Below are 26636 nucleotides of genomic sequence, written 5' to 3'. Positions count from 1 at the left end.
GTTTTAAAGGAGGCTTGCAGAGAATTATGGGCCTGAAGCACAGAAAGGGGTTCTAGAGAGCAGACTCCTACACCATGCAGAGTCAGGCTGGATGCCTCTGGGATTCAGGCAACCACACACCTTAATATGCCTGGTCCTCTTGGCAAACTGTACCTCAGCCCTCTATCAATTAGCAATATGGGCAGGTGTTCAGAGGATTCCCGAAAGGTTGGAAAATGGGAAGTCAGGCTACTTAGCAATGCCAGAGAAATACTACAGTGAGGGAAGGCACCCTATACACTAAAGAGGCTCAACAGTCCCAGTTCCCTTCCTCCTGGGCGTACAAAGACCAAGCCCACTCCCAAACCCTAACCTCAATGTTAATTCTCAGGAGTTTGGCTCACTTCCCTAAACACACCCAGCACAAACACAGCTTCAGGTCTCAGGCCTGCCCTGGGTAGTAACTGCCCAAACCCCTCTCATATACCCCAGAGTAAGGGCATAAACCAGCCAACTCACCTTCTTTGTGAACTTGGTGGTTTTGATCTCCACAAAAGCAGCGCTGACTGCTTTCAGGTAACTCCGCTGGTTATTGAAAGTCACACGACCAGATCCTAGGACAACAGACACAAGCTTCCCTTCTAACCAAATTCTCCCAAATGCTACTCTTTTAAAATGCAGGAAACCCTTTATGGTACCAGTGCTGTCCAACAGAAATATAATGTGAGTTACGATGTTACTTTATTTATTTTTCGAGACAGGGTCTCCCTCTGTCACCCAGGCTGGAATATAATGTTGTGATCTCAGCTCACTGCAACCTCTGCATCCCGGGATCAAACAATCCTCCTGCCTCAGCCTCCCAAGTAGCTGGGACTACAGGCATGAGCCACCACACCTGGCTAATTTTGTATTTTTTGTAGAGCCAGGGTTTCACCATATTGTCCAGGCTGGTCTGGAACTCCTGGACTCAAATGATCCGTGATCACTCAAGTGATTCTCCTGCCTCAGCCTCCCGAAGTGCTGGGATTATAGCCATAAGCCATCATGGCCAGCCCTTACGTAATTTTAAATTTTCTAGTCATCACATTGACATTTTAAACAGTGGTGACATTAATTTTAATAATATATTTTATTGGCCGGGCACGATGGCTCACGCCTGTAATCCCAGCACTTTGGGAGGCCAAGGTGGGCAGATCATGAGGTCAAGAGATGGAGAACATCCTGGCCAACATGGTGAAACCCCGTCTCCACTAAAAATACAAAAATTAGCTGAGCATGGGGGCAGACGCCTGTAGTCCCAGCTACTCAGGAGGCTGAGGCAGGAGAATCACTTGAACCCAGGAGGCAGAGGCTGCAGTGAGCCGAGATCGCACCACTGCACTCCAGCACAGCAACAGAGTGAGACTCCATCTCAAAAAAAAAAAAATTTTTTTTTTATTTAACCCTATATATTAAAAATATTATTTCCAAATGTGACAATAGCCATGTTTCCAAAACTCAATGGGGCCACATTTAGCTGGTGGCTACCATATTCATACCATATTTGACAGTGGAGATCATGTTAGTGCAAACCATTCAGGAATGGGGGAAGAATTTGCAGATCAAGATGGGATGGGATGGGAAGGGAAGGGATGGGAAGGGGAAGGGGAAGGGACTCCTTCAGTGCAGGCAGAAGCATAGGTAGGGTTAAAGGTTTCAGAGTAGAAGCCAAGATGCAGATAGAACACTTGTCTGAAGGGCAAGGTAAGCCCAGCAGTTGAACTGAACCTCTCCTAGCCTGGTGGCACTCTGGAGACCTATTAAGAGAGCTGGAAGAAGCCCCATCCTGCCAAGTGCCTCCTCCGCTCCTGCAGCTTCTGAAGTCCTTGTTCTCAATCTGCTGCACAGCATTGGTAAGTACACGGTGCTCCTTCCTGACCAGATTCAGTGTGGGTGTGAAGACTAAGCATTTGGGGAGGTGGGTTAGCCACATCTTAATCACAGAGTTCAGGCTCTGCTCCACCTCCATACCCCATCATTGACATTTTGCCAGGACTGGTGAACTGACCTCCTTTCTCAGAGGAGCTGATCAAAACCTAGTGGTTAAGCCCACAGACTTCTGAGTTAGGGAAGCACAGGCCACACTCTGTTGCCTGACTCACTCAGAAAGTCCTCCTCCAGCCTGACCTGGTCTCTGACCTTAGATAATGCCAGAGCTTTTCAAGAACTTTTAATAAAAGAAACCGGGCAAGTACAGAGAATTGCAGCCTTTTCATGAATACCTGTTGTCTGTTCCAAACTGGTTTGGCTGTAAACTCTAAGCTTCCAACAAAGTTCCTACACCTCACTCTCACTTCTTATCACCTCTTGTAGTCTCCAACTCTTTTTTCTCCCACTGCATGGGAGATGGTGGGTAGAGGGCTAGATACAGAAGGGCCAGTACTCGTGACTTGTCTAGAAAAAGATATTATGGTGCTGGTATATGCTGATCTGCAGACCTGGGTCAGGCCTCTCTCCTCACTCCCATGGGGAAGTATCACAATCTTGGTCTACTCCCAGGGGCCAACCAAGCTTTAGCACACAGAAGTGGGACACTTACCAATGGGATACTTGTGCTTATCTGTGTCAATCCCGGCATACACCACTCCACCAAATAGGTCGTTCAAGACGGCTGCCAGGGCCTCAGCATTTAGCATTCCATGCAGAGCACCGACAAACACTGTCCTGCTGGGGTCAAGCCTCTGAGATGGGCTCCGGACAAAGTTACTGTCGGCTAATACCCAGGGGATCACCTGCACCTGAAAACCACCCAAAGGTGTATCAGCCCTGGCAGAGAGCCACAGAGAGAGAGGCACTTGCATGGCAAGGCACATGCTCTGGAGATACTGAAGCTGGGCTGCTAAGGCCCTTACAGGGGTAAAAAGGTGTTGTTGCCCAGTCTCAGGCACACAGACATCCAATAAACCACCCTTACGCCACCCCAACTGGAGTTGAATTTTACTGAGTCCATGTGTCCAGAATGGTACAGGTGGACACAGTACTCACTCATGCTGGAGAGTAAGCAAAAAAGTACCACATGACCAAACCTAGGAGCCCAGCATTCTATTTCAACTTCCAACTGTGAGGTTCCAACAAAGGGCTGTGGACACTGATGAAAAGAGCATAATCTGAAGTCCTCAAGAAAGGAAGGACTCACAGAGAAATTAAAGGCTAGGATCCTAAAGGACAGAGGGATGGGAGTGCTTATGATATCTGTATGAGATGGTTACTGGCCCAACCTAGGCTTCAGAGAGTTTGTGCCCAGAGCAGTGGAAATGACTGAAGAGAGGCTGGGTAGAAAGTCACATACAAGATCCCTGGAGTCTTGAAGGGCTGGGGCTGACCATGTCCTTTGCCTCTGAATCTCCTGACCCTGGAACAAAACCTGGTAGAGCAAGTGGAGAACTCCAGAATGAAGTGAAGATCTAAAAATATGTCTTGAAGCAGGAAGAGATCTGAGGCAGAAACCAGCAAGGAGGCAAAAACAGTACTTTCAAAGGACAAGTGATTAAGACTTGGACAAGGCTGGTGGCAATGAGCAGAGAACAGGCCAAGACCAAAGAGATTCTTCAACAGAGAGTCTGCAGTACTCAGATGGCATAAGCAGGATGGGCAAGCAAGGAAGAATCAGGCCTGGTAGATGCTGGGCCTACACAGTCTTGGGATGAGAGGACCTGGCAGAAGTTACGAGAGGGGAGCCAATTTCACTGGAAGATGCAAAAGCCCATTTTGCCTACAAAAGGGTTTGGGATTACAGGACATCCTGAAGGAGGGTACCACAGGAAGGTGGGGCTCAGGTAGGACATGAGGCTAGAAAGGTGAATCTGGGTCTAAAGATGAGAGGAGCCACAAAAGTGAGTCATTTATCTGAACTAGAAAAGAAGATAGGAGGGAGTCAAAGATTGGCTATACTGGTGCTGGTGGGGAGGGGAACACAAAGGAAAAAGAAAAGTCAGAGAGGAAGGAGAACCGCATCAGCCTATAGCCAGTGAATCAAAGAAAGATTAAATCCCTGTAGGTGATGAGGAGGGAATGGGAGACAGGATGGTGTCAACAGGGGCACTGAGGAAGGGGAGGGGCTTTGTGATATGCATATGGCCATCTCTGGTTGTGAAAGCAGGAGGGGAGGAAGGAGCATGTTAAGTAAGTCCTAGAACATTTACTAAGGCGAGATGACTACACAAGCTCCACACAGTAAGGAAGCAGAGAAGGTAGAGAAGCTGTGGGTCACTGTTGGTAGCCAGAGGACGAGCCTACCGTCTCAATAACGCAGAACAAGAGCCAGCTTTGTTACATGGATTTATTTTAAATCTAATGTGACCATCCCAATGAAATAGGCATTTCCCCTCTTACCCTATAGATTGTTTTTAGAGAAGCTTTAAGGTTCACAGCAAATCTGAGCAGAAAGTACAGGGATTTCCCAAATACTCTCTGCCCCCACACTTGTGTGACTTCTCCACTATCAGGATCCCGCATGCAAGTGGAACATTTGTTTATACTGACACATCATCACCACCCAAAGTCCATGGTTTACATCAGGGTTCACTCTTGGGTGTTTGTTTTACATTCTATGGGTTTGAACCAAAGTATAATGACATGTATCCACCATATACAGAACAGTTTCACTGATTCATCCCTTCATGCTAAACCCCTGGCAATCACTGATCTTTTTACTAAAATAGGCATTTTAGTTTCCCATTTTATAGAAGAGAAGAGGAAACAAAGTTTCAGAGATATTAAATATCTAGTCCTGTGTCACAAAAGTTGTGTGCTCTTGAATCTGATTTTAACACCACACTGATTCCGGAGCTCAAAACTTGCTTTGACAAGTGATTCTCAAACACTATCCACTAGATCCACTTGGGGATCTTTGTTCAGCTGGAGATCCCTAAATTCCACCCAGAGTGATTCAGTAAGTCTGGGATAAGGCCCAAGAATGTGCAATGATATCCCCAGGTGAGATAAACTCGTTAGAGACCCATGCTGCCAAGGATACATAAGGCTGATATTAGAAAAGACGTAGGAAGAGAGAATCTTATGGGGAAAACCCACAAAACTAAATAAAGCCCCAAATGAGAATGAAGAAGTGACCCACAGGTGGGTGTGGGCTAAAGAGGAATTCACCCCCACAGACTGGGAGGTAAGAAGGCACAGGAAGGGCAGGACCAGGGAAAAACAGCTGTAGGTTTATCAGTTAAGTACAAGCAGAGAAGTTTGCTGTTCTCAATTTCAATTCTAAGACAAGAGGTTTGAAACTAAAGTGTTGGCTACAAGAAAGAAGAGTAGAGCAAAGGCTGGGAGACAGTTTGATTACCATGGGCAGGCATGCGCATGTGTGCATGCACACACCCCATTAAGGCCCAAAGGTTGCTTTCTTTTCTTTTTTATGTAATTGAGAGAATCCTGCTATTTTATTGTGGAAGAAGAGCCTTCTTGCCTCAGCAGGAATACTCCTTGCTGCAGCCTGCCTATCCACCTACCCCAAGAAAATCCAGTGCCTCAATATGCCAAGAACTTTCATCTAGAAAGGACATCACGCTAACTCACCTCCTTGCAGCGCATCCTTCGGCTGGACATCTTGAAATAATATTCACTCAGGCCATCTGGGCTCAGCGGGTCATGAGAGCAAGCCTGAAGCAAGGCTCGGACAGACTTCTCCAGTTCGAAGACCAGATACACATACCCTATTCCCAATGAGAGGAAAAATCGCATTAATATCCCTTAGGTGGCCACTCCTCAGCCTTGGCTTTGCAGCAGGGAGTTTCTTCCAAGAAAGAAGGCCTTGTGTATAAGATACATTTTTGTTTTACTCCTGAAAAGTCTTGTTGAGTGGAAGCATTTGCTATGCAGATGCCCAGGGTTGTAGGCCTCCCTCCCACCCTGGTGAAGGAAAGGACTGGCAAGCTGAGACAGAGAGATCCCACCATTACCACAGCTCTCTATGCCAGAACACACAGCATGTTCAGGTCAGCAGAGCCAGGCTTTCCTGGGGGCAGGAAAGATGGCAGTTATTGCTTTAAACGCCTACTTAAACCATTAGTTCAGTTCAATGAAGATGGAGCAGGGTGAAAATAGCAGCTGCTCCTTTCTACAGGGAAGGGATCTCATTTCAGACCAGTGAGGAATTAGATGCTTGGTCCTCTTTCCTGCCAACTCCAAAGGGACTTCAGAATTAGGTCAGGCAACAACGTAACTGGGCAGGACAGGCAGGCAAGGGAAAGCTTTTCAAACGCCTTATTTTGAGAGGAAAGGTGCTGCTTGGGTTCAGGTTTAGAGAGAAGTGTACAAGGAAGGGGTTTCAGAGGCAGCTCCCACTGCTGTGTAAGTCTGGACAGATGGAACATTAGCTCAGAAGAAATAGAGGGACGTGTTAGGTTGAAGAGAAAGTGCTGACAGATGACAGGTCTGTGCCCTGGAGTGCCCACCATGTTACCAACATGCAGCTGTGACATCCCAGCACCCACAGGTGCAGTTATGTTCTAGGGAAGGGAAAAAAAAGCTCCTACCATGTCTTTATTACCTTTAGGCATATTACCTTTGGGAGGACACCGGGGGTGCTTGCCATCCTTACCAGGCCACTCCACACTCAAAGAGCCAAAAACACGGAAGGTGTTAACTAATCCAGCTGCAAAGAGACAGAAAACAATGGCAGAAGCTGAGGAACTATCCTTCCCAGTAAAGACGCAAACACAGAATCACCAGCGTTCTCCTTCCTGGCTCATCCCCACTGACAAACAACTCAGAAATGGATGCTGATCTCCAGTGTAAGCTCCCAACATAGGAGCACTATGGGGGTCTATGAAATGTACCTCTCCCCTCAGACATTCATGTGATACCCCTGAGCTCAGGCAGGAGATTCAGCCCCTGGCCTCAATTCCAAGTTTCATGCTCCTGAAAGACATGCCCCACCCTTCTACTCTTAAAGCAGGAGGTCTTAGACACAGCTCACCTTCTGTAATATCCCAAGGAACACCTCCTAGAAACACCTTGCAAGAGTAGATGGGGTTCTTATAGTTCCGGGGAGGAAGCTGGCCACTCCAGGTACAGGTGGCTTCATTCACAGCTTTGGTAGACGGCAAAGAGATAAACAGGGGAGGTTAGAAAATCAGCAAAGCCACCACTCTTCCCTGGGGTAAACTTGTCCAGTAAGAACCTGACTGGCCACAATCCTTGCCCAGATGCCTGAGAGAATATCCATGATTATTCTGAAAAGCAAGAAACCTATGTCTCACCAATCCACTCAGTCAAGTATGATAATCCTACTTTGCTAATTCTGTCCCCACTAAAATTGAAAGGAATGCCAAACCAGATGTGTAGGGTAAAAATTTACACCCCATGTTATTTTCAAACATTCAACTAATATGCTAACCACAAAGCAGTTTTATCTTGTTATTGCTTACAGTACTACTAATTCATAATTACTTGAAAATAAACAGAGCAATACAACATCTTACAGGCTTACTGGTACAAATGGGCCTTCTCCCCAGTGTTCAAATGAGAAACATTCTATTCTGTTTCCCTGTCTTGGCTCTGAACTCATTAATCACAGAAGTTAGGACACTGCCAATAAAAACCAGCACTAGCAACCCAGTAAGACAATAATGTCACAACTGTTCCAAGCCAGACTCATCTCTATAGCACCCAAACAGACAATGGGCCTTCCTTGATGTCAACATGGTAAGATAATCAGTCTTCAATCCTGTCCCCACTGTTTATACCTTTCCAAATCAGAGACTGACCTTAGTGAGGACTAGCTAGTTCTTGCCCATTTATTTCACCCTCCTCTTTCAGCAAAGAGGCAGACAGCCAATGAAAGGAACTATCATTTTCATTCAGGACAAAGATGTGGAAGGACATTTCCTAAAAGGAATAGGCCCAAGGTGTTGCTACAGCAAGAAACTGGGCAATGTCAGCAATCTTTTACGACAAAAACAGAATATAATGGTCTCCTCCAAAAGCATGGTAATGTCATTTCATATGAAAACAATGGCACCAGAAAAAGTACTAAGATGGGCTGCCAAAATCATTAGGTGAACAGGGCACAGCACTATCAGAGAAGAATGAGATCCAGCCCAACTCTGTGAGCAAACAGATACACAGAAACAAATGGAATGGAGAAACTAACACTAACTCAAGACCTCAGAAGAGCCAGTGGTTAATGAACATCTCCCTGGAGCGGTACTAGACAAAGGTGAAAAACAAACTTAATACATACTTAAGATAATTTATTTTTTAAACCTTTTAAAATACATAGAGATGGGGTCTCGCTATGTTTCCCAGGTTGGGCAACTCCTGGGCTCAAGCCATCCTGCTGCCTCTGCTTAAGTGTTGAGCTACCAAGGCCAGCCTAAGATAATTTAAATGTCAGAACCTTAAGGATTCCTAAGAGACCAGGACATTTGGTGACATTCCTTACCTTAGAGGTTGACAAATGGACCCCTCCTTCCCCAGTGCATCCGTGAGTGTACCAATCAGAAAGCCTCGGGGAAGAAAGCTCCAGCATGAGTTGTGTCTGACCGTCTTTGAATTAGAATGTGGAGAGGGTAGACAAAATTCTGGACATCCCTTCCAGAGTTTCTTTTGAGGACATCCACCCGTGGAAGAAGTAAAAGCAAGAGCAGCACACAGCCAGTCTCCATGGAAGGGCACAAGTGAGAGACAGAGCCAGCCCCTTGTGCTGTGGCACATGCATGTGCCAGATTATCTGCCTCTTTCCTCTCCACTCAGCCTCAAGAAATTCCTGAGTTTGTTCCCATTAGCATTTACTCCACAGAAAGATAATTCTTTGCAGATCTGGAGACTTCACCGTGCAACCAAGCCTCTTCTAGACAGTTCACAAGCGTGTGAACTAAGGTCACTTCCTCTCTGCTCCTAGAATGAGGCCTCAGGCCCCACACATGCTCAAGGTGAAGGCCCCACACATGCTCAAGGCACACTCACCTGCAGCTTGTCGGTGCAGCCTGGCCTCTCTCTCTATGCTGAAGGGGTCTTTGGGAGCTTCGAGGAGGTCCCAGGATGGCCACACAGAAGCTCCTGGCCATCTCTTTGAAGCACTGGTTGGGGAGGGAGTGACTGCAGCAAGAGCAGCTTGCTCTTGGTCCATCCGAGACCCTACCCCCATCTTTAAAGGGTCTCTGGGACCACCCCCTGTCAGAGACAGGAAGGGCAGAGGTGGGGAAATGCGAAGGCTTGACTAGGGGAGGAAAAAGGAAGACAGGGTTTTAAGGGACAGTTTTGTTATAAAGTAATAATCACATTATAAAAATTATTAAAAACATCCAACAGACATTTAGCATTTGATATATATTCTTTTAGACTTTCTTCCTGAGCAGTTTTGATTAGTTCTAGTTAGACTATAATTTAAAACAAATTCTCCTTCTCTCCTCATTCAACAATTTTTCCATATTGCCAGTCTTTATAGCCACTTAAAATGCATTTATCATATTCTATTTAGGGAACAAGGTACATCTCACTGACCCATACTCTTCCTGTTACATATATACTTTCCAAGTTTTCAGAACCATAAACAAAAATTAAGATGTAGCTTCTTCATATTTTTTGTTTTCTTTGGTCAGATTCAAAAAAGTCGAATGCCAAAAATGCTGTAACAGCTCTGTGTTATATAAATGTATCAGAACACTATAAGCTGTGTCAAACCTTTAAATTCTATTTACATGTGTGAAATGATACATTATCAGAATAACTCGTTGACAGAACATTTCAAAATCCCCAAATATTAATCAGTCATGAGATAAATTTTCAAGACTGAGTCCAATCTAAGTAACATAGAACTACCAGCACTGTATCTGACCCCATTTTACAGAAGAGGTAACTGCAGCCCAGAGAAGCAAAGAGACCCGCATGTGACTGTCCTTTTAGAAAAGCAGCCTTAACAGATAAAAGCAATGGGCAGTGAGAACACCAACGCCAACTTCCACATTCTAGGACAGGCTGACAGGCGATCACAACCAATGCTGCCAGTCCTGGGTATGGGGAAGAGAAGAATGTGGGAAAATAAGCCATTCTATTCACTGCACATTCAGCTTCGGAGATTTGGCAAAAAAAAAAAAAAAGGCTTATAAGGCATCTGAAACTGTATTCTTATTTTGGGGTTAATTTCTTACTGCTAATCCCACCTGTATTTACTTCTACTATCCCCCATCTATATTATCTGTACTAATCTATCTATAATATCCCCTACCTATTCTAATTCATTTGCCAACTCCACTTAGCATGAAGACCACACACATCATACATGGCTATAGATAAGGAACGTGAAATGCAAAAATTAACTGAGGCAATGTTTCATAGATTCATCATGGCGTGAATTAAAAGCTGACATGGGTCAGTGGAAAAAATATAGGAGCCATAGTCAGTCAGATCTGGATTAAAATCCTATCTCTGCGTAATTACTACTTTAAAATTTTTTGAGATATCATACATCAAAGTACATAAATGACACAGTTTAAGGGCTAAAGCAAGCATCCCGTGTAGGTAAAGAAACAGAACACTGCTAAGGCCCTCACATTTACTTTTGAAATTAAGTGTTTTCCAGTACTCTTGGAGTAACTAGTAAAATGAGAGTCCTGAGCTCAGGTCCTGAAATGTATTGCTCAATGGGTCTTCAAAGCATCCTCTTTTCTGTTAAGGATGAGAACTCTACAAATGTCCACAATGGTCTCCACTCCTCCCCTCATCCCATCTCCCAGCCTGCATTCCAGGGGACAGGCATCCCATAGATATTGTACCCTCCTTCCCCTTGGACACACACAGGCAACTCCACCCACAACCCCCCTCTCCCAAATGAGTTACATACAATCAAATCTGAGAGATGATCTGATCCAGAGCTGAAGCCACTGGTGTCTGAGTCAGAGGGGCTGCTAGATCGAGAGTCCAGGATGGGCCGGGTGTCCAGGCGTGATCCTCTAACTGAGGGTGCCGGAAACTTGTCCACCAAGTCAGACCCAAGGGGATCCAGAGGCAGGAAGCTCAAGGGGGGTTTTCCTAGGACATTTCCCAGTGGGTTATGGAGCATGCTCAGTACTAGGAGGACAAAAAAGGAAACCTCATGACCTCTTAGTTTTCTTTGCAGCCAACAGCCTCTTTCTTCTCCTACAGCCACCCAACAAGAGATACCAAAGGCAAGACCACTAAAAGCATGCCAGCAAAACACAATATAATGAACAGATTATATATCCAGCTCTGAGACCTGGCCACAAGGGCCCTGTTAGAGGAAGTTACAGGCTGACTGAAGACCAGAGTTCCTGCTGTTACAGTAGCAGCAAAACTGCTGGGTTCTACTACCCAGGCTTAAAGATCAATGCCAGCATTTGGGAAACTGTCACTGGGGACCCTGGTCACAGCTGCTATTAATGCCTGGATACGCCTACAGCACAGTCAGAAATCCCAAACCATACTTCATCTTTACTGCTGCCAATTTGTTTATTAGAAGAATTCCCACCTTTCTAATGCTATAATATAGAATTTCAGGCCACACCCCAGAAATCTGGTATAGCATAAGCATACCACCTCATGTGAGAGGTTCACTTATGCAAACTTCTAACATATACAGATTCTCTTCAATGTACCCCTGAACTTGAAATGTTTAGGATGGAAGCAGAATGGCATGCCCATTCTTTGACTTAAGACAAGCTTGGGATCAAGTCCTGTGTCTGACACCTCTTGTATATGTCTGTGAGCTCTGGGAAGCTCACTTAGCTTCTCTGACCCTCTATTTTCTCACTGGCATCTAGGGTGGAGTATCAACTATTTCATAACATTGTTAGGACAGCTCAATAATCAGATACCAGATGGAAAGAGCTCAGCACAGTAGCACCCAGCACATAATAAATATTTAAACATGAAACATAAAAAAAAAAGAGCAACATTTTCCACACTTGGCCTTGGGGAACCTAAGCAAAGCACACTCTCTATCTATGAGGATGAGGAATAAAAGGGCTTTGGCATGGAGCTATGGGTGTGCTAAATCTAGGAAAGAAGACTTAATTTGAAGGGTTTTTTTTTTTTTTTTTCATCTGAAGAATGAGAACATTCACCTCAAAATGGCTGAGGTAAAACCAAAATAATATGTGTAAGTGCTCAATAACTGGCTCTGATTGGCCCCACTTCAGCCCTGACTAGCAATGAAATGAAACACAGGTCACCCAGAGCTGACTTCCTCCCAGGCCTCTAAGTCAGTTTGAATGCTTGTCTGGAGCTGGAGTCCCAAGAAGCAGGAATAAACCTCTCAAGACTGAAATCAAAATCAATGCATGCTTTCAGGGTACCAGACACACATGCCACTGATGGAATATATGCACAAGATCCCAAAAATCTGTTAATATGGGATCAGACCAGCCCACTCTCCCTTAGGTATATGACCTCCCCTTTTGGATAAGACATGGTAGGTGTATTCTTAACATTTAACACAGGGGAAACTATAGATATATCTATTTATCTAGTTACTATTTTGTGGTAAAAATAGCTTTAATTTTTAAAGAGACTGCTATAGTACTGTTTTCCAAGTAGATGGAACTATACCATTTTACATTCCCACCAGCAGTGATGAGAGTTTCGGTGCCTCTACAACCTGGCCAACACCTCGTTTGGTCAGTCTTTTTATATCTAGCCAGTCTAATATGTATGTTGTGGGATGTGGGTGGGGTGGAGCCACATCACATCCACCAAGGAGTTAATTTAGCATTTTGCTTTTCAAGGAAACATTCCTAACTTTGAAATTGCCTTTTGAAGCAGTTTTCAAAGCTCTAGCATTTAACTGTATGCTAAAACTAAGTGTCTCAAAATGCTTGGATTGATAACCATCAGAAATAATCCTTGACAAACTTCTCAAATAATCCTTTGGCTGGGTGTGGTGGCTCACTCCTGTAATCCCAGAACTTTGGGAGGCTGAGGCAGGTGGATCACCTGAGGTCAGGAGTTTGAAACCAGCCTGCCTAACATGGCGAAACCCCATCTCTACGAAAAAAATACAAAAATTAGCCAGGCGTGGTGGTGCACGCCTATAATCCCAGCTGCTCGGGAAGCTGAGGCACAAGAATTGCTTGAACCCAGGAGGCAGAGGTTGCAGTGAGCCGAGATTGTACCACTGCACTCCAGCCTGGGCAACAGAGCAAGACTCTTGTCTAAAAAATAAAAATAAATTCCTTGACAAACTCCTGCCTGAAAGAAATCCAAAACCAAAGTCTGTAGAGTCCATGCCCTAAGAAGGCAGAATATGAGAAGATTTTATGCAAGGTTCCACCCTAATGCTGCAAAGACTGGCAAAGAGGCACTGTGAAAAATCAACAGATCATATGCATCAGTCTTAAAAGTGGTACCAATGCCCCAGAGGGCCTCATCCTTTTCCACATTTCACAAAAACAAGTTAGGATGAACAGTGAGGTAACAATTCAAATCACAGAGAATACTGACAACTAAGTTAAATAGTTTTCATTTTATCTTATTGTCATTTGTTTTTTTGAGACAGGGCCTAGTTCTGTTCCCCAGGCTGGAGTGCAGTGGCTCACTTCAACCTCAATCTTCCTGGGCTCAAGCAATCTTTCCATCTCAGCCTCTAGAACAGCTGGGACTACAGGCATGTAATATCTACCACATCCGGTTGATGTTTTAAAAATTTTTAGTAGAGGTAGGGTCTCACTATGTTGCCCAGCCTGGTCTCAAACACCTGAGCTCAAGCAATCCTCTTGTCTCAGCCTCACAAAGTCCTAGGATTACAGGCATGAGCCACTGCACCCAGCTTGATTTTATCTTAAGGGTAACTGAGAGACACAGAAAAGGCCATCTGCAGAGCTATTGTGTGGATAGCAAAGAAGGCTGACCAGGGAAACTAAGGAAAAGTACCAGTAGGAACCAGCGCCTAGCAAAGAGAAAACTAAGTTGGACTTAAAGGATTTTCTCCAGCAGAGCTCAGATACCTGGATGGACACTGGAGCCATCCAGAGCTATGATTTTGTTCCCCCAATGGGGTATGAAGGAATAAATGGGACAACAGAGTTGATGATAACAGCAACAAAGGAAATGAAGAATGGGTTGTGCATTATAGGCTAAAGACAGAACAAAGTCAATAGATTGGGAGCAAATAAATGGAAAATCAGTGTTTTCAATAGGCTGGTAAGAAGAATGAGGGTGGCAGACGAGATAAACACGAAGAGGTGGGACAGTGAAGATTAAGAGCTCTGAGGATGTCAAGGTCCAGAGTATGGAACTAGACACGGCTGACTTAGAATGTGGGAAGTTTGAAATATTAAGTAAGTCATTCATGTGGACACTAAAAAGACCTATGGTGATAACTGGGCCTGGAGTTAAACACTGAGATTTTCAGAGACATGGGACAATGAGTAGGCTCTACTTGGCATAGCAGCATCTTAAAGGAAAAGTCTTCAGTTAAAGCACCAGTAACAAGGAGGAGGCCAGTTTGTTAACCCAGGAAAAGGGGAGTTTCAAGTGGCACAGCAGAGAACTCTGAGAGTTGTCAAGGGGGAAACAGCATAAAGCAGAATGCCAGAAAAAATACTCAAGAAGGGATGCTGCCCCAAAGGCTTGTGTCTGAAAACACCAAAGATGGCAAATATGGGCTCTGGTAACTGTCCTCACCCAAGGTTTTTTCTAAAAGGTATTTTGGAAAGAGTCAAAAAAGCAACATGGTAAGCACTACAGAGCCCTTTTCTCATTCACATCAATTTGTATTCACTATTGTGTTGGTACACCTGTTTCACCAGCCACAAACCCATCTGCCTCCACCAACTTGAAAGTTCTCTACTGTGCCTACAAAGATATCTTGAGGCTTTGTCAAATTCCTGTACCAAAACTAGGAATTATCTCTGTAGTGATCCTCTAATCTAGCAATAAACCTGCCTAAGTAGAAAATGGCATGACAACCCAAGTTGGTCACTAACGAACTCTACTTCCTTAAGTGCTCACAGTTCATGATCATTCATCTGTTCTGCAATCTGGACCAGGTTCAGTTAAGCTTCTAACAACTTACTGAACGTCTAGCATGTGATGTGCCAAACACTGTGTTAGAAGCACTTTAGGTAAACAGTCTTCACCAAATCCTAAGAAGTGGCTATTATTACTGTATCCTAACAAAAGGAAACCAAGACTTGGGGCAGTCAGTCTGTAAAGTAACAGCTAATGAGTGACAGAGACTGGATTCTTTCCCACTCCAAGTACCATTCACTAGCTACTTTTTTTTTTTTAATCTTTAGAACTCCACATCTGTTTGTCTTCACGTTCCTCAGCACCTTTCCTTTGTCTGAATCCTGTAAGACCATCAACTACAGACTAGTGATCTTGCCTACCAGAAGTCCCTGCTTTAGGACCTAGAGTATTAGGGTCTTAAATCTTATCTAGGGCCTTGCCACTACAGGAACTCATTAAAAATGCATTTTGGGTCCCACCCCAGACCTGAATCAGAATCTGCATTTTTAAAAGATCCCCAGGAGATGTGTATACACATTAAGTTTGAGAAGCACTGACCCATACAAACCCAAGGCTTGCTACTTCAGATTCCTAATCAATTGCCTTATCACACCCAAACATCTTTCATATATAATTATTTCCTCTGACTTAAAGACTGGAGGTTATGGCCGAGTGCAGTGATTCATGCCTGTAATACCAGCACCTTGGGGGACTGAGGCAGGAGGACTGCTTGAGGTCAGGAGTTCAAGACCACCCTGGGCAACACAGCAAGGCCTGTCTCTAAAAAAATAAATCAGACAGGCATTATGGCATGTACTGACAGTCCCAGTTACTCAGGAGGCTGAGACAGGAGGATCACTTGAGCCTAGGAGGTTGAGGCTGCAGTGAGCCATGATCAGGCCATTGCACTCCAGGCTGGGCAACAGGGCAAAATCCTGTCTCAAAAAAAAAAGACTAGAGGTTATAATTTAAATATAGTTCTCACACTAAAATGGTAAATATACTTAAGAGAAAAAAAAAAGGCATCAGATAAATCAACATGGCTACATAGGACATTTACTCTCTGAAAACTCTGGGTAGGAGTGGAGGACAATACAGAGAGGCAAGACAGACAGAGTAACCAAGAACGAGTAAGAGTATAAAAAAAGAGTGGTAAGGATTATCAGTTTCAGGAAAAGTGATAGCCAAAACAAGCTGATCATTGTGAAAAACATTCAAGACAACCCAAGGGACTTTGTAAGCTCATACTGAGCAAAACCAAAAGGAGCAAGGGCCTACTTAGAGCACAAAGAGAAAAATGTTATTAAGGATTTAAGGACATCACTGTGTCACTTGACAAAATTGGAATATGAATGACAGTTTAATCAAAGTAGTGTATCAACTTTAAATTGACTAAAGTTAACTGTTTTGTTACGTACGAATGTATGTAAGATCATTGCTATTCTTTTTTTTTGAGCAAGGGTCTCCCTCTGTAACCCAAGCTACTGCGCAGGTGCACAATTACAGCTCACTGCAGTCTCAACCTGCCATCTCAGCCTCCCAAGTAGCTAGCAGCATGTCACCATGTCTGGCTAATTTTTCTTTTCTTTTCTTTTTTTTTTTTTTTTTTTGTAGAGGCAGGATCTCACTGTGTTTCCCAGGCTGGTCTTGAACTCCTGGGCTCAAATAATCCTCCTGCCTCAGCCTCCCAAAGTGCTCAGATCACAGGTGTGAGCCACCGTGCCTGGGCCAATTATCTCTCCTCTTAATGATTCAGAAAACAATTATGTATTGCTATATGGAGAGAGAATGCGCAAATGATAAAGCAAATGGGGTAAAATGAACACCAACAATAGGAAGTTCTGGATAAAAAGGAATACAAATATTCTTTGTATAATTTTATTTGTGTAACTTCTATAAATTTGAAATTATTTCCATTTTTTTTAAATGATAGGAAAGAACAGAAGTCAATTCCCATTTGACTGTCTTTGCCTCTTTCAAGGTAACTTATCTAATCAGCAAAGGGAAATCAAGCACAAGTAATAGGAACAAGGATCCCAGAGGATAAGATAGTAATTGAATACTTTTGGAGTCTCTATTAGAAGAAATAATCTTCCTTTAAACATACTTTTTAAAGTCTCAAAAAATCTGCACAGATATTTGCAGGCCCACATGTGTAAAAAGTTGTGCCTTCTCAACCAAGCATACCAAGATCCATCTTTACCACCCTACTCCAATAGCAATTAGCTCAACATCTGGCAAAAAGCAGGTGAAAGACTGCTGAATTCTACTGAAAGATAGAGAGTACGTATTCCATAGAGCCAGTATGCTCCCTGAGGCTCTACCCTTTTCTATCAAGGATATTCAATTTAAGGACACAATGGTTTTTTTTTGTTTTGTTTTGTTTTTTTGAGACAGTCTCGCTCTGTTGCCCAGGCTGGAGTGCAGTGGCGTGATCTCAGCTCACTGCAAGCTCTGCCTCCTGGGTTCACGCCATTCTCCTGCCTCAGCTTCCCGAGCAGCTGGGACTACAGGCAACTGCCACCACGCTCGGCTAATTTTTTTTTTTTTTTTGTATTTTTAGTAGAGATGGGGTTTCACCGTGTTAGTCAGGATGGTCTCGATCTCCTGACCTTGTGAACTGTCCACCTCGGCCTCCCAAAGTGCTGGAATTATAGGCGTGAGCCACTGCGCCCAGCCTAAGGACACAATGTTGACTTAAAGAGTGTAATACAGATTTAAGGGAATAAACTTTAACTCATCCCTACCCAGCCCATCACCAAAACAGAGGTTTAGAAAACCACAGTGACTCACCACATTACATCTGCGACAGTACTTCTTCCCTGAGTCTTAATTTCTTCAAAGAGAAAAAGGTTGAAGAAAGCTCCTCTGCTTGAGGGGCAGGGTGGAAATCACTCTGTCCTAATCAATCCTCCCCAGACTCTACTGGAATCTTTAGGGCCACTGCAATACACTCCTACATTCAAGTACAGGAGCAAGGAAGAGTGTCTCACTGAATTATATACCAACCACGTAGAAACACAGGGAAAGGACTTGGATTCATGGCTCAGAAAGGGGCAATGCTCAGTTTCCTGCAAATATTCAATCAGAAGGGATATACTGTTAAGTTTGACTAGAAGATACTGAGAAGACAAGAGGCCTAGAACTTGTCAGCTGGTTTGATATTTCCTTCAAGCCACAGAACAAGTGAATTTTGTGGAAACTGCCACCCACGGTCAGATGCCCTAGAGTAACCTGATTGTACCTCTATAGGGTCTGGCCAGGCAGTTCTCTTGAGTATCTACAGAAGGAAAGCAGCAAAGACAATGAAGGAAAGCAGCAAAGACAAAGCGAAGTGGGGGGACCTCATTCCAAGAAAGAAAACCTGTCTTGCTCCCAGCTCATGAGACCATACTTGCCCTATGTAGGGTTCCTGAGTAAGCAGCACCGATTCCACCAGCTGGGAGTCAGAAGGAAAGGAGCAAAACAGCTAGCGTTAGACTGTTCCCATTTATATTCAAAGCCACGAGCATACCTAACTGGAAAGGCATTCTCTTTAAGCCACACAAACACATCCAGTGGAAATGACAGGTCCCTTATAAAGCAGGCCAGTGTCTCATCTCAAAGTCCACTCCCCATCCTGGGGCACACTTCGTAAGTCCAAATGTCAAGTATTAACCTAGATGGATTAGAGGACGAGGAGGGGTGGTAAGATGTCCTAGAGTCAACCTCCAATAATGGCCAAGACCCTGATCTCTTTGCTCTGTTCTCTCCTGGCCTCCAGAACACAAGGGATCATGGAAAGTCTAAGATTTTATCAAGTGCCTCCAGCTCTGGTGTCCAAGTGTCCAGCAAATCCCTATCTTCTAGAAATGGGTAAGACATTGTGCTCTTTCTAGAACAGAGGTACCCATCCCCACTCACATGCTGGCAGGAAATCAGCTACAGACATCTCTCAGGGAAGTCACGGGGAGGAGAGGACCTGGCAGAGGGTTCCAGTTCATTAATGCTACCTCAGAGGGTATAAGAGACCAAATCAGCAGTAATATTTTTAGACTAATTGTTAACTTTCTCTACTTTCACCCTTCTATGCCAACTCCTGTCGGTTTTACAGCTGAGTCACTGTTCGAATTTTTGGAAGCCTTCCCCAAGAGTACAAAGGCACCTGGAGTGTGATGGCAGCATTAGCAATGGCAGCAAGGGCCTGGCAGTGAATGCCTGCATTATAAGACCGTCTGAGCTTTAGCTTAGCTGAAGGAGAGACTAGCCCCAAGACATGATAGTCAGATGCTTGTTATCTAATGGGAATAGTCTAATGGGGAAAAAAATCTAATGGGGAAAATCCAGACCAGGAGCCATTATTTCTAGCCTGTGATATAAGGCCGTATACCTGGAACCCTTCTTCTCTATCGCCATCCTTGGTTCTAGGTTGCTCGCTCAGGATCTCTCTGAAGGAATAGGAAGAGGGGAGAGTAGCATTCATTCCAGGTATGAAAACAGACCACTCTGCCTGTGACCCCAAATCTGCAACTCTATACTATATCTCTACTGTGGCAGTAATCAGTGTGGACGTCCCCCTCCAACTGTGGATCCCACAAGTTCAAATTAGTGACAAACACAGCCTTTCTCCCCAGTATAATTCGCAGTCTTGATCATCAGGCAAGTTCCATTACCTGCAGAGAAGACATATTCATGTCCCTTGTAAGGTCAGCACACATCCTGCCCCTGTTACTAACCACCTCAACTTCTTTCTCACCTAGGAGTCCTTCCTGGCCACACTGCTTCCCAGGTTCTCCCTCCTCTCTGCACTGAAAGCTTTCCCAAATAGACTACTTGACTCCACGATAGAGCTCATCCTTCACTGTATGATGAAAACTTTGTATAAGTACATCACCGTCCCCTAGAAGCTACAGGGTCCAAGATACTGATCTTTGAAAAATTTGTCCATCCAACTATATCAACACAAGCAGGAGGCAGAAGAATGGGAGAGACCTTGTCTGAACTCTGCAGTGAAAAAACACCCAGGATTAAACACACTGGCTCAGCACCATCACTCATTCAAAAAATATGTATTAGCCATTAGCCAAGCACTATTCTACTGCTGGGAATGCAGTAGTGGAGAACTGGGAGTTGAGGAAGATTTACAAGACACCTTGGTTGGGCCGAGGAAGTCCATGTTCCACACAGGAGAAACCTAACCCCGTTCTGAATGTCACCTCAGAATGGTTGTTTGGAAGAAGTTTCAGATGAAAACTGCTGAAGACTCCCGGCTCATCTTAGGCTGATCTAGCCTGCAGATCAATGGGGAGCCTGCAAGTGACACAGCACAGGAAACATTCCATTCACTGATTAGCAGTCAGGGTAGAAAACCAGAGTGTGGGGTCGGGCATGGTGGCTCACACCTGTAATCCCAGCATTTTGGGAGGCCGAGGCGGGTGGATCACAAGGTCTGGAGTTCAAGACCCGCCTGGCCAAGATGGTGAAACCCCATCTCTACTTTAAAAAAAAAAATACAAAAATTAGCTGGGCATGGTGGCAGGCGCCTACAATCCCAGCTTCTTGGGAGGCTGAGGCAGAGAATTGCTTGAACCCAGGAGGCAGAGGTTGCAGTCAGCTGAGATTGTGCCACTGCACTCCAGCTTGGGTGACAGAGTGAGACTCCATCTCAAAAAAAGAAAAAAAAAAGAAAAGAAAACTAAAGTGTGAACAAGTTAGTCCTCAAGGGACTTCTAAAGGGGAGTGGGAGAAAACAGACATACCTTCTGGCATCCTTAGACTACACATCTGGTCTGCCCACTGGGCTTCTGTACAAGGCATTATTAAGAGAGTAATTGTTTCCAGGTCCCCCAAAGTAGTCTCAGTCACCTCACTCTTCTGCTGAATAACGCTGCACACAGAAGAGTCACAAGGGGGAAGGCAGGAAGACAAATCCAGCGGGTGGTACCGCTGATGAGCTGCGACTCAGGGATCAAGATGGGGCTGGAACTGTCTACCATATGCCCTTGCCTTCAGAGATCTCATCAAGGGTGTGCATCACCTCTAGCTGAATAGCCCGTGTAGTAGTATATGGTTACTTTAAGTTTTCTCACCCAATATGTTAGGGTTCTGCTAATAGGACCACAGGTGTAACAGGAAGCATATGAGTTTTGTAAACAGAGACCTGGGTTAGAATTCTGAGTCTTCCAGTAGTTATGTCACTTTGGGCATTTTGTAACCTCTGTGAGCCTACTTGCTCCTCTGTGCAAGCATTAAAATCATGTGATGTACTTAGCACAAAAAGTAGTCAATAAATGGTGGTTATTAGTCACTCCATCCCCCATTCCAGGATACTGAGGACAGCTTCCACAGCCTTTCTGTTCCATTACAGATCTTAAGACATTGCTAAGCAGGACAAGGGTAGCCCTGGACATGAGAAAGGGTAGCACTGAGGTATGAGAAAAACGCACTATAACACTCATCTTGCCCCACAAGGCTTTCTTTCCATCAAGGAATGGTGCCTCAGGGTAGGCACAGTCTAGAAGAGAAAGACCCCACATCCAAGCCCATGCAGACCTTGCAGGTACAATTCTCAAAAACAGACTCTATTCCAGGGTCTTCTTGCAGGACTCTGAGGCCAAGGAAATCTAGATAGCAGAAGTACTCTGGCCCCTGGAGAATGGTATCCACGTACCAGCCTCAAGCTAAGAATCCAATGAAAGGTTGTTACAATGAAGAAAATCCTTAGGGGAAAAAATGAAAGCCCCTATCATAGCAGCTATCATGTAGCACTTGGTATACTTCTTCATTTCTTTTCCTTTGATAGCTATGGAGATTCTTAAAGGTAACAATTTTATCTATTTCAATGTTGTACTTCCAGTGCTGCACACAACGAATGCTCACTGTTTGCCAAATGAATTTAGCCAACAGCCCTACTATCTCCAACCTTGCTCATTACTTAAGAATGGTAGAAGATGGTCAGATGTGATGCCGTAGCTGCCTTGGGCAATGTATCACCAAGCAGAGCTCAAGGAATAAGCTTGCATCTTTGTCTCTACAGAGAGACAACAGTGTAACAGGGTATCTGCAAGGATAACTCCGAAAATGCCCAGAGCTGTTGGAAGCCTCCTCCCTCACTGAAGCAACTGAGCTAGCTGGTTTTCAGACGGAAAGGCAGTGTAGGCACTGGAATGTGGGCTGCATGTTCCCGCATTGCTGGTGAGGGTGCACGATCTGGCACTGCAGCTGGCTGGTGGGAGGGCTGCATCCTACTCCAGGAGGTAGTACCCTCATGTGGGCTTTCCAAGAAGGCCCAGGGAAAGAAGAGCGATGGCTGTCACCACAGTTCCAAAACCAAAGGCAACATGACGATCAGGGATGGGTGTGTCCTCAACCCTCAGAAAGGAAAACATACCCACACTAACCTGCCTACACAGCCAGATCATACCGCTTGGGGCAACTCTGGTTCTGGACCTCATGAATTCTGAGGCTCAGGCTGCAGTCCCTCCCTGGTCCACAAAATCATGTAATATTTATCACTAAAGTGTTTGGGATGGAAAGTGGAAAAGAAAAACCATTTATATTTCAGAGACAAACAGCTACAAGCACAGGCCTTTCAGGTGGTGGAGAAGCTGTGGATATTATAACTAGATTCAAGCTACTTTTAATAGCTGAATTTCACAGCAACTTTCAGACCAAGCTCTCCAAGCCCTAAGCTGGACACACCTGCATTTCTATGGGCCCAGTGCTATAATGTATTTCAGAAAGAGCGTTGCAGCTTAGAGAACCAGAGCCAAAGAAGGGCTATACTTCAACCTGATGCCAGTGAAAGGCAGTGCCTTGGTCAAACACTGACCGCCCACAGACAGGTACCCATCTCCTGTGTGAGCCCTTCTATCTTTTGCTCAGATACTTCCTTGCCCAGGGGAACAGGGCAGTTACTGACCTTTCTGGAAAATCCTGAGTCAGCAGAAGGCTACAGCACTTCAAGAAACCTATCTTAACCCAGAGGTAGTTACTTAAGGTAAAGCACTCCCCATCCACAACCACATAAAACAATTTCAATACTCCTCGCCTAAATGGGGTTTTACCAAACAACTGGGCGTTAAAATGCCTAACAGACACAACAGGCCCAGGCTCTGCAAAGCACTCTAAAAAAAGACCTGCGCCAAACAGGGTGGAGGCCGCAGAAATCAACAAGACAGTACCTTGCTGCCATGGCTGCCGGTTCCTGGACCAGGGAGGGAAGGGAAGGACAGCAGGCTTGGTGTTTCCCACTGTCAGCACCAACAGCAAATGGCTGCACCACCCGCCTTCCCCACCCACTGCCCCTTACCACCTTTTCATTTTCCTAAAGTATCTGCTGCCAATACCTCTTTATTATAATTTACATAAAGCAAAATATGTAGGTTGTAAGTATACCTGTAGTGTTTAAGTTCACATTTCTTCCTGAATACTCCACAACTTGCATTTGGGCAACCCTCCTCCTTGTACCACAAGAGGGAAATAAATGGGTAACAGAAGGTCTAAGCAGAAGCAGTTTAAGGGGGGGCTGCCAAGAAGTCCCTTTCGTTTGTCCCCATTGAATCCTACCAAGAAGACAAGGGATCCTAAAGAGGAGTGGTTCTTCTTTTATCCAGCTGGTCACTCTCAACACAAAGGGAAAAAAAAAAGGTTCTAGAGCTGGGAGTTACCCCACCCCATTTACCCTGCCTATACCTTTCCAGGATCAATGCTCTGAACCCTATGTTAAGTCAATTCCAAATATCCCAGCGCATTATCCAGCCTCATCTGAGATTAAAATCCTTCCCTTGCCATGATTCAGAGACCACTCACTCCTCATATAACTCTCTGGTTTTTAAAACCACTGAGTAATTTTGATCATCCAGTAATCAACTTCCCTTCCCCCACCTAAAAGTGTTTTGCTTCATCATCTCCAAGACAGGCCTGGGCACCAGGGGGTTAGCTGGATCTTTTCTGCATAAGGCCATCACCTTGGGGACCCTCCTCAGGGCCACTCCAGGTGCAGACTAACAACTCCAGGGAATTTATCAGGGTAACTGGAAGAGCTATGCCTGCCTTTACGTGGAGCCATCTGTCCTGCCACACTCACAGCTAGCATTTCCATCTCTTGCAAAATAGCTCCATGTTGTATGTGTGTATGGTAGTGAGTGATGCAAAGGGGAACAGAACAACTGTTGCTGTGGATAGCTTCGTTCACCACCCCCATGCATCCCCTTACCCCAGCCAACTCATCCTCTGGCACTCACCCGAGTGTGTGCTGCTCTGGGCTGAGGAATCTGAGTCCTGGGTGCTCCAGGGTCGGTCCCAGCCTGTCAGACTGAGGGACTGCAGGCCAAGGCACAAGTCATTTGCATCTGGGAGGCCACGGGAAGATTCTTGCGCAGAGGTTGGGAAAAGCATCCTGCTTGTAACTGTTTCTTCAGAGTCCTGGAAGTCTGCTTTGGACAGGAGCACAGCAGAAACCGCAGAGTTAAGGGCTGTTTTCCCCAATATTATCAACAGTAAATGTTATTAATAATAGTTTCCCCAGCCTCACGGCCCAGGCATCCAAGCTGGCTGGATGCTGCAGCCGCTGCCTCTGCACTTTTGGGGGCGCTGGGTCAAGAGCGGTTGCCATACAGGCCCCCTCCCCTCATACACACACCCCTATCCCGTCTGCATTACAGACTGGGCCAGCATGTGATCAGGCTGCTGATGCTTCCCGCTGCCAGTGACATCAGCCGGCTGAGCCGTGCAATAGAGAGCGGCATCATCCCTCACAGAACGGGGGAGGAGCAGGAGGGGACGACAGGGAGGAGACTTGCCTCCCAGGGAAAGACAGCACAACAGCTACTTGGAATAGTCCCGGTGCAGTGCCGGTAAGTCTGGGTTGCAAGGCAGCGACCTTCGGTCTCCAGCAATGGTGGCCAAGCAGCCCTCAGGAACGACTGAAGTCCTCTCTGCCGACAGCAGAGCCAAAGCAGCTGAATGCCTGCTCGTGTGGCTCTGCCCTCCTGCCCCTCCCTTTCCCTCCCTCTGCTCTCCACCCCCAAACCCAAAAACACTCTAGTCCTGGACTCTCTCCAGCTGCTGGCTCAAGCCCTGGCTTTGCAGCCCAATGCAAAGCTTCATAGTCCTGCTAGCAAAAATCTGTGCTCCAAGAGGCCCCTGAACAGTACCCTGACACAGCAGTGTTTACCACTGAGGAACAAGATAACCTTCAGAAAAACACTGTACACTTGGACCCTGGGGAACAACACCTGGTGTTCCAGGCTTGTCTAGAGCAGCTTATCACAGAGAAAGGGGGTAAGCTTTGGCAGAGTGGGGGAGAGTCACTGGGCTGTTCCAGGTACACCTTGTAGGACATGGCCCACAACCCACATGCCGGAGTGAGACCTGCCCTGACTAGGATAATCCCTGTGCCGAGACTCCCTCATCCCAGCAAGATGGGTATTAGTCATGAGCAGATACTGTGGCCCAGCTCCTCCCCTCCCCTCTTGCAACTATAGGTACAGGCTGAGGAAACACTCTCAAAGCAGCATCTGACAAACCAAGAGAAACAGTCTCTGAAGTATTGTTATGCCCTATTAGAAACACCCAAACTCTGAAACTTAGTCACCTAGCTCTGTCAATATTGCTTCTCTTGCCCTTCCAGGAGCCCTGAGAATGATACAGGGCAGCTGTGAGGGCCACTGATGCCGCCAATGCCCAGGCCCTCTCTCAGAGGTGCTGCACAAGACCAATGCTTTATTTCTGTGGCCACTCACAGCTCTAGCAACAAAGTCTAAGAATATTCAGCTTCTGGAGCTTCCACCATTTCCCCTTTGCCATCTCCTCCCACATCGGTCCTTTTCCAACATGAGCCCTGGGTCACTGGGCTTCTTCCTCATAAAGGAGGGTAGGGCAACAGGCCCAGAGTCACCAGGCAGGCTGCTCACACCTGGACTCAGCTGGTAGCACTCCACCTGCTTGTTCTCTGCTGTTGCAAGGAGAAGCAAGCAGATACAGGAAGCATGCCCACCTGGGACCTCCCATGGCAGGGTCGAGAAAATAATGCTGCCATAGGAATAGCTGTTCAGAACTTCCTGCAGTACACCCTGTGTCCACAGGCACTCAGGCATAGCCTAGAAGGGAAAATTATCAGTCTCCTTCCTTTGGAGATTTCTTTTTTTAAAGCTTTGCTGCTGTGTCATCCATCCACGTTATTCCTGCTGGCTGTAGATATTCTGCTTGCCCCCTATCTGTGTTTGTCAAAGCCTTGTTCATCACTGCAAAGGCCTATCAAGAATCACCCATACTGATGCTGCCCCTACCCCCTGACTACTCTTCTCCTGCTTCTCTGTGTTCACCCTTCCCTCAAGCTAAGGATATATTTTAGACTTCACCCATACATATTAGTTACCAAAGCATAATGCTTCCTTCAAAAACATCCATATTTAAATATCTATTCTCCCCTAAACCAAGTATCTATATAATCCCCTCATACCCCAATCTGAGGGCATCTATGTCTAGAAGCAGCCATTCTCCACCCGTTAAAACCAGGGTAACTGTGCATATGATTACCCCCATCCCTCACAAGGAGAGAATCAACTCAATATACAGTGGCAATATTGAGTAGCAATATACAGTGTGGCAGACCAGCAATATGAGCATCACCAGGAGCTTGTTATAAATACTCTCAGGCCCCACCCAAGACTGACAGAATTGAGATCTGCATTTTAACAAGATCCCCAGTTAATATA

The 26636-nt window shown here is 45.4% G+C and overlaps 1 protein-coding gene across 18 annotated transcripts in view; it reads right to left on the bottom strand.

The window, feature by feature from the left end:
* Positions 1 to 26636, bottom strand: part of CPEB1 (cytoplasmic polyadenylation element binding protein 1) — a 101095-nt gene that overhangs the window by 3468 nt on the left and 70991 nt on the right. For 9 of the 18 annotated variants that reach the window (XM_026448323.2, XM_026448324.2, XM_026448327.2 and 6 more), the window contains 8 exons: positions 24162 to 24350; positions 10814 to 11040; positions 8938 to 9190; positions 6947 to 7060; positions 6533 to 6622; positions 5545 to 5681; positions 2558 to 2756; positions 499 to 593 (listed from right to left, as the gene is read on the bottom strand). In XM_026448323.2, the coding sequence (XP_026304108.1) occupies positions 499 to 593; positions 2558 to 2756; positions 5545 to 5681; positions 6533 to 6622; positions 6947 to 7060; positions 8938 to 9190; positions 10814 to 11040; positions 24162 to 24315 (1269 nt within the window). In that variant the 5' untranslated portion in view covers positions 24316 to 24350. Of the gene's footprint in view, positions 1 to 498; positions 594 to 2557; positions 2757 to 5544; positions 5682 to 6517; positions 6623 to 6946; positions 7061 to 8937; positions 9191 to 10813; positions 11041 to 24161; positions 24351 to 24451; positions 24625 to 24719; positions 24883 to 25816; positions 26033 to 26636 lie in introns of those variants that run through there. The other 9 variants (XM_026448319.2, XM_023187185.1, XM_023187186.1 and 6 more) reach the window with 8 other exon arrangements.

This window comes from Piliocolobus tephrosceles, chromosome 6 (genome assembly GCF_002776525.5).
Source record: "Piliocolobus tephrosceles isolate RC106 chromosome 6, ASM277652v3, whole genome shotgun sequence".
Lineage (NCBI taxonomy): Eukaryota > Metazoa > Chordata > Mammalia > Primates > Cercopithecidae > Piliocolobus > Piliocolobus tephrosceles.
Note: the sequence above shows the minus strand (reverse complement) of the source record. Positions and strands in the feature narration are given on the sequence as shown.